This window comes from Castanea sativa, chromosome 4, assembly GCF_040712315.1.
Source record: "Castanea sativa cultivar Marrone di Chiusa Pesio chromosome 4, ASM4071231v1".
Lineage (NCBI taxonomy): Eukaryota > Viridiplantae > Streptophyta > Magnoliopsida > Fagales > Fagaceae > Castanea > Castanea sativa.
In genome coordinates this window covers 10,004,144-10,013,047 of record NC_134016.1, presented here as the reverse complement: position 1 = coordinate 10,013,047, position 8,904 = coordinate 10,004,144, and the positions used below count along the sequence as shown (strand labels likewise).

Here is an 8,904-nt window from a genome sequence, read left to right as displayed (position 1 = left end):
TACTTTCTCACTTTATTTTATCTTTCATAGATGTCTATGGGGATACAGCGACCCATGATAAGCTCATTTTTCCTTTGTCTATCATGCGAATCATTCGCCATTTTTCTGTCTCCTATCCCGACTCGGACCACTTCTCTGTTATGTGTGCCATAGACGCTGCTACCGTTAAACGGAGCAAGGCGCAACTTCGACCAAGGCGGACATGGATTGAAATGACGACTTCAGCTTCTTCAACTCCTTCCTGTTCTACGGGCAGTGTGACTCTTGATGCAATCATGGCACAACTTCAACGCATGGATGCTCGCCTTGACACTCTCAGCGATGAGTTATGTCAGGTGAACACCTGTGTCGGTAGTATTGCACGACGACAGGCTCGCCTTGGTTGCTTCGTTGAGTCTCCCATTTCTTCTCCAGAGACTTCTAAGGATAAGGACGACGATGGTGGCTCTGATGGAGGTGGTGATGAGGATAATGGTTCTAGCTCTTCCAATGATGATGAGATGACTGCTTGAGTTACTTGCCCTTTGTCATTCATGACAAAAAGAGGGAGTAGTTTTGGGATGAGAGTAGTCATGTATTTAAGGGGAGAGTTAGTACATAGGAGATTTTTGTTCGGGGGAGTGTGTATACTTTGAGGGATGTAGTGAGAACTTATGTATCTTTTCTTTTCTTTATCTTTTAGATACTTTGTTCATGTACCTTTGGTCTTGTGACCACTTTGTAATAGCAAACCTTTTATTCATTATTGATATATATATATATATATATATATATATATATATATATATATATATGTATATGATGAGGTTGTTATTACAATTCTTTCACCTATCTCTTCATGTGTTGTTTATTTTCTCTCTTTATGCACATGCTTTTTATTATTTGTATGTAATCTTTTTATTTCTGTTTCATACTAAGATGTCGTGATGAGTTTTGTTTAAAGTGTTTCAGAAATACAAGTTGTCAAAGTCTTTCTTGCTATGAACCATTTTCTTGCAAAGTTTTTCAAGAGTTTGTATTAGGATAGATTTTATTGTATTCAACAAGTGAGTATGAGTTGAGTGATTAATGACTTCTCTCATATGTTCATTTGTTTGGTGTGATTTTGTCACGGATTGCCAAAGGGGGAGATTGTTAGGACATATGTGATTCATGTTAGGAACATATGTCATCATGTATTGGCTATCCTTTGACAAAACGCACTTTACTTATAATTGGGTAGATCTAGGATGTGTTTAATGCTTCAAGAAACAAGGTTTCAAGTTCAAGTGTTAAAGCCATGCAAGTTTGTCCAAGAATCAAGTGATGAAGTGTTGGATTTTAAAACTCGAAAGCTAGCTCGACAACTAGCATCTATTGAGATTTAAAAAGCTGTTTTAGCTCGAAACTCAACAGTTGTTCAATAAATAGGGTATCTATCGAGATTTAAGAAAGTCAGTTTTTCAATTCTGATTTTCATCCAATCTGTGAATAGATGTTTAAGCTTTCTTTACTCACAACCCTAAACATATATAAGGATTATTTTCAGGGCCGTCACAGCTGATGCACATCAATGCAAAAGTTTTTCACAAGCATATTATAAACCGGAGACATATGCCCTAGTTCATCTTTCTCTTGAAGAAGCTGCTGTGTTTGTACACCGTAGAGTTTTGTGACCAAAGGGTTTCGTGATCTTCATTGTGTGATGAACTGAAGAACTTTGCAGCCAACATTCTTCAAAATTTGGTGATTAAGTCGCGTACTAGGATCTGCACATCTATTGGTTAGTTACATACTGGGAGCTGTACATTAAAAGGAGAGATTGTTACTACAGAACAAGTCTAATTGCGTATTGGGGTAAGAGTTCAACTGTAAGTTGGTATAAGGTACTGCGATTCCTTCACTTGTAACTGCTTGTTGTGATAATAGTGAATTCTTGGGAGTAATGACCTTAAAATCACCAGGTGGTGTTTTTGCCTTAGAGGTTTTCCCCATTCATAAACAAATTACCGTGTCAACTTTAATTTCCGCTGCATTTTATTTTAGTTGGTGATTTGTTTATGCTACCATGTGTATTGCATGTTGATTTGATTAATTAATAAACTTGGCTAATTAATCAATTAATTCATCACAAGGGGTCAATACATTCTTGGCCTATCACACATAAACTGTAAAATCCATCTCTTATTCAAGATTCATCTTCTTATATTGGATTTTCCCCCCTATTGACAACACATAAAAGTTTTTTTGCTTTTAAGTGTGTTTTTGGCCTTACCAAAAAAAATTAGAAAATGAAAGGAAAAAAAAGTTTCGGTCAAGCAGTTGGATCCTAAAGAGAAGAAGAATTTAACCAAATAAAGAAATGATGGTCAATGCAATAACATCCGATATTGAACGATATGGAATGAAATTTTGAAAGATTTGGGGTCTGTTTGATTCTCACTTCACTCATATCTCACTTCATATATCTAAATACTCATAATTCAAATCTAATTCTCATATCTCATTTCTAATTCCCAATTTTCTCTTAACTCACTCTAGAATGTGTTTGGCATCAAAAATCTATTTAGTTTTCACTTTTCACTTTGAAAAAAAAAAAAAAAAAATTTTAACTAAATTTTGTGGAGCCCTCAAGTTAGAACTTTCATTGCCTTTCTCTTAAAAACCCGTGTGATAGACCGGAACCCACTCCCTCACGCTCCATAGGAATGAAACCTAGAGGATGAAGAAGGCGAAACCCACACACCAACGGTAAAACATTCTAGGAAACCCAACAAACCCAAACCCAAGTCCATCACCACTATCAATGCCAAACTCAGAACCCACCACCGTCAACACCACCAACGGCCACACAACGAAAAGAAAAATCTCAACAACCAAAAGAAAAATCCAACCATCATCTACACCCACAAAAAGAAAAAGTTTCCAACCATCAATACCACCACCAACAACCACACAAACCCATCTCCATCACAGCCCAAACTTCAAACCACAACCACAAACATAGAAAAGCCAAACCCACCAATACAAAATCTTTAGATTGGCGATCCAAAATTGCCAAACCCACAAACACAAAGAACCTAGACCGAAACCCAAAACCAGGAATCCTTAGATCAAAGACTAAAATCACAAAAATGAGGAGTGACTTTCTGTTTCTAGGTATAGATTTATGCGTGGGTGAACATGGTGGAGTGGGTCTGAAAAAGAAAGAAAGAAAGAAAATGAAAGAAGAAGAAGAAAAAAAAACCATTGGTGGTGGAGTGGGTTTGAAGAAGAAAGAAAGAAAAGGAAAGAAGAAGAAGAAGAGAAAAAAAATGTCGTTGGTGATAGAGTGAGTTGGACTTGATAGAGACAAGCCAGGAGAGTGGGTCCCACAAATTTGGTTTTCTTACAACTTTGCCACTATAACTCATATTTCATAATCCGAAAACACCAAATCTTGTTTCCAGTTTTCATCACACAAACTTAAAATTTTGAGTTTTGAGTGATGAGAACATAACTCAAAAATGTTGCCAAACAACAATTCTTCTATGGGTTGCACGATTTATATAACTCAGTTTTCACCCAATCCAAACACCCTCTTGATTTTGCAATCTTAATCAAAATCTCTCTTAAAAAGTACACCTGAGTTTGGTGATTGACTAGCTTACAAAAAATCATTAGATATTTTAAGAGTATTATGACGTAGTACTCTATCTTTTCACATGAATGGTAAATTAATAGGAATTTAATTAATGGAACTCACTATTGTGTGAGATGAAGAAGTATCACTTCACTATTCTCTCAAAATACTAATACTTGAGCCAAGTGAACTTGAAATCTATCGGTTCGACGCATTTTCTAGGTCTAGGTTAATTTACCCCAAGTGGAAAAGAATTTTCAAATTACATAAAGAAAAAAATTGTTATACAAACCTTGTTACGCGTACACATTGTTTGAACTAAAATTCTGAGTTGAAAACACGATTTCAATTCAAAAAATGGGTTTATAACAATGTGTGCAACAAATATTACTTATTATGTTATGAGACTTGATTCATGTGTTGGAAGTATAGTTTGAAAATTGTCCAAGTTGTTAACAAAGTTACAAAGCAATATCAATAATATATCAGCAAAACAAGATATGCTCAGATTAACTTATAAGCAAAATAGACAAGTGCAAAAGAGTATAAAATTAAGAATTAAGTAAAACTTATTGTCGAGGCACGGAACTAAATCCGCTATCCTTAAGAAGCAATCGCCCCCATTGGAATGAATCTGTTGGTGCAAATGGCGCAAGCGGTCGTTCTTCAGAATACAAAGGCAACACTGTTAATATGCACTCACAAACAAAAAAGTTTTACTGTTTTACTTCCAAGAAAAAAAAAAAGGTTTTACTGTTGAAATCGTCTGCAGAACTCTCATAACCATTTCCAGCCGCCCCGGGTCAAAGTTCAAACCGTCCACAGAAAGTCGTGTTGAAATCAGAGAAATTAGTAATGGCATAACTTAAGTTACAAGTCGCATATGGAGTAGTCTTCAATTTCTAGTAAAAAACCTAACCTTAAGTCATGGGAGAACTAGACTACCATTAATTCGTCTCAACCTCACACGTTGTTAAATTGACTACAAAACAAAAGTCTATTGAACATAACACCATTAGGCTATTAGCCATTCTAGACAACCCGCTGTTGTAAAATACGCCAAGTTCCTCAGCTACATGCTTCTCCAATACGTAACAAATAATGATACAGTCGCAATGAAAAGTCCAAGCTTGCCCTCAACCAAAAAATAAATAAAAAAAATGATAATAATAATAATTAAAGAAGAAGAAGAAAAGTAAAAGTCTAGTTTCCCCGCATGGACCGCCATGAAATCCGCAACCACCTATAAGCCTATATATATAGCCAACAAAGTTCTTTGGATTATCACCATTCACCACCATACCACGTACACAGAAGTTCATCATACTTGTTAGTTCTTATATACCACCAATTTATAGCAACGATATCATACAATGATGAAAACTCTGGCACTCTACGGCCTCACCTTGGCCTTCTTTTTCCTATCTGGTATGCCTCCTCACTAATCACTATTTGCAGCATCACACCCTCTCTCTCTTTCTCTCTAGAAGTGCTTAATATACAGCCAAAAGAATCACACAATTCTAGGTTGCTACAAGTCATTCATCACTCTGGCAGTTTTGATTTGCCCCTTTCTTCATCATATGGGAACTTACACAATAAACTCATGAAACCTCACTAATAAGGCATAGCGTTCACGCATATTCTTCTTATCACGACTCTTATTTATTTACTTTTGATAGTTAAAAGAATAATATGGTAGTTCCTATTATTGCAGCCCGTCGAATTATAACCATGCACCATCATGATACGTGTGATCTACACGTTAAAATTAACGTTGCATCTCCTACTTATATTTGCTGCTTACAATACAGGTTTTGTTTTCATGTTCAAAATGGTGACGATGATTTTGGTTTATACACATTCCATGCAGGTGCTCACTCTGCTAGAATAACTTTCACAAACAACTGTCCATATACCGTTTGGCCAGGAACCTTAACTTCAGACCAAAAACCTCAATTATCAACTACCGGGTTTGAGTTAGCATCTATGGCATCCTCAGCAATAGATGTCCAAGCTCCATGGAAAGGCCGATTCTGGGCCCGTACCCTATGCTCCACAGATAGCTCCGGAAGGTTCCGTTGCGCTACTGCAGAATGTAGCTCTGGTCAAGTTTCATGCAATGGTAACGGTGCAGTTCCGCCAGCTTCTTTGGTAGAAATCAACATAGCCGCCGATGGTGGAATGGACTTCTATGATGTTAGCCTTGTAGATGGATTCAACTTGCCTGTTTCAGTAGCCACACAAGGCGGAACTGGCGAATGCAAGGCCTCAAGCTGTCCAGCCAACGTGAACGCGGCTTGCCCAGCAGAGCTGCAAGTGAAAGGGTCTGATGGGAGCGTTATTGCTTGCAAGAGTGCATGTACCGCTTTCAATGAACCACAATATTGTTGCACTGGCGCATATGGCACGCCTGAAACATGTCCACCCACAAACTACTCTCAGATCTTTGAGCAGCAATGTCCTCAAGCTTATAGCTATGCTTATGATGATCAGAACAGCACATTTACTTGCTCTGGTGCACCTAACTACGTTATCACTTTCTGTCCATAGATTAGGGAGAGGAATTATGCGTTCCCTTCTCTTTAAATAGTAATAAGAAGCTGATAAGTTTCACGTACAAAGGCACATGTATGTTTGTGTCAATGAAATAAATATTTGAATAAAACGTAACAAATTAATATCCTCACAGGAGGCTTTTGTCATCCTTAGATCTACTACATATGTATACCCTTCCAATTCCCCTTTTACTTTTACCGGATGATTCACCCTCAAAGCAAGGATATTTTCATAGTGTATACTATTGATCGCATGCAATTTTATCTCTAATTCAATTAATTGAAGTTAATTGCATATCAAAATAACAAAGTTTCTTTCTAAACTAGTTTGGAAAGAAACTCATCAAACTTCTTACACATGCGCGCGTGCGCGCGCGCACACACACACACACATATATATATATATTTGATTTTCTTGAAATTTTGCAAGCATGAATGATATAATAAGAATATGTAATCCAACGGTTAGATTTTCAAAATTTACACTCAATATAAAGATATATGAGAATTTTGAAGGGGTTTTTCTCCAAACTAATTTGAAGGGAAACTTTGTTCATGTCAAAATCTCTTGGTTTGATTTTCAGACAAGGAAGGAAATTAAAAATTATCATATAATCTTTAATTTGGCTTATTTTAAATTAAAAGTTAAAAATTATCTATAATATTAATAAGTGGATTCCCATGTTTCGTCTTCACTTTTTGGCATACCAAAATACATTCATACAAATTTTGAAATAACATACCTTTAGTTTTTTTTTTTTCCTACAAAAAAACAAAAAATGTTAAAACAGTAATGCTATCTCATGTACAATAGGATAAAAAATAAAAAAATAAAAACTCGTTATTCTCACCACCCATTTGTATTCAAATGCTTCAATTATCTTTATAAAAAAAAAAAACAAAATTACTTCTTCCAAAAAAAAAAATCACTACCTCACGTAAAAACTACTCATTCTTATTCCAAAATTTCTATGTTTTTAAAAAAAAAAAAATTCTTTAAAAAATTCCAAAAATTTTGTTGTCTAAATTTTATATAGTTATTGCAAATCTCCATCCATCCACACTAACGTAGATCATACTTCTTTTGTTTAAATTCAAAATTTTTTACTTTTCACAATTCTTATCCTAATCAATAAATTCAAATGTCCCATTGCATTTCAATTTCTTATGTTTCTCTATCTCATTTTTAAACATTATTCCACAATGTCTTACCTCTTTCTTTTTAAAAAAAAATACAGGATTATATATTTACGACTTTTAAACATTATAACACTAATCTAAAAAAACAAAAACAAAAATAAAAAAGAGTGTTATTGCACATGCAAAGCGCGTGTAATGAGTTTAGTAAAGATAATAATTTGATTAATAAGTAGCTAAAAAGTGGCTTTTAAACTTGTAATTATCCTTAAAAATATCAGAAAATTAAGCTAAGATTGCGCAAACAACAAAATTGGAGATTTCCTAGGACACTAGTGTCGATTGTGTCTAGCATCCTAAGAATGCCTTAGATTCTAGCTTGTCTTTGTGTTTCAATAAGGATAATCTGCCAGCAGCCCTACCACTGTTTGGAAGGCAAACATCCCCTCTGCTCTTTCTGATTCCTTTTTGTTACATGAAATTGAAGCTTATAATTGTGGAGATTTCGAGGATAATCTTATTTGTGAACTCTCTATTCTACCAAGGTTATGTGGGAAAACACCAATGTTGGAATAATCAGAGCTTCGCTCTGCGTACCCCCTCACCTCATTGTTGATCAATTGGTACATGTGTAATATTGTTAGATTAGCTGGAATCAGTTTTTTTTTTTTTTTTTTTAATTATTAATTTTTATATAAGTGATGTGATGGTGCAAAACACTCTGGCATGTTGCCTCTTAAAGTAGTGGACAAATTCATTTCTTTGTTCTTGGATACGACTCTTCAATACAAGTGTCCTTTATTGTGTATGCACATGTTTCACTTGTCCTGTATCAATTTCAAAACTATAAAGATTGAATGAGAAGAAATAAGGGACATACATACACCCCTACTAATACATACAAAATAATTATTTTTCGGGTTGTGCTCTTCAGAATCTACAGTTTAACTTTCAACTCGTTTTCTTCTTGAAGACCAAAAGAGCTTAACCCAAATGACACAAATTGTTGTGATTAGAAACTTTGGCACGAAATCAGCCAACAATAAATATGATATAATGATGCTTACAAAAATATATTTTCTTATATTGCAATTAATAAATTTGGATTTAGAATAGGTTCTTTCAACCCAAACATATATATTTTCTCATTATGTAAGTGCACAAAAAAGGATCACAGTGGATCAAAATAGATTGAATTGGACCAAATGGAACAAAGTGGACCGAATAGGACCAAAGGGGACCAAATGGGACACCAAATAGGACTAAAGTAGACTGAATAAGAACGAATGAACAAATTAGGACCAAAGTGGACATAATGGACTAAATAGGACCAATGTGAAATGAAAAGACCAAAGTAAACAGAATGGACCGAATAGAACCAATGTTGACCAAATAGAATCAAAGTGGAAAAATGGATCGAATGGCCCGGATAGGACTGAGGTGAACCAAAATGGAAAGAATAAATCGAATAGGATCAAAGTGGACCGAATAGGACCGAAGTGGACAAAATGGTACAAAGTGGACAAAATAGGACCAATGTGGACCAAATAGGTCTAATACGGACTGAATGGACCGAATAGGACCAAATTGGACTAAATAAGACTGAAT

At 35.2% G+C, this 8,904-nt stretch overlaps 1 protein-coding gene across 1 annotated transcript; it reads left to right on the top strand.

Annotated features, from left to right (window-relative positions):
* The first annotated feature begins 4,872 nt into the window (after window positions 1-4,872).
* Window positions 4,873-6,306, top strand: LOC142630597 (thaumatin-like protein 1). The gene is made up of 2 exons (XM_075804616.1): window positions 4,873-5,029; window positions 5,475-6,306. The coding sequence occupies exons 1-2, from the start codon at window positions 4,975-4,977 to the stop codon at window positions 6,152-6,154; spliced, it is 735 nt and encodes a 244-aa protein (XP_075660731.1). The 5' UTR covers window positions 4,873-4,974; the 3' UTR covers window positions 6,155-6,306.
* The last annotated feature ends 2,598 nt before the right edge of the window (window positions 6,307-8,904 follow it).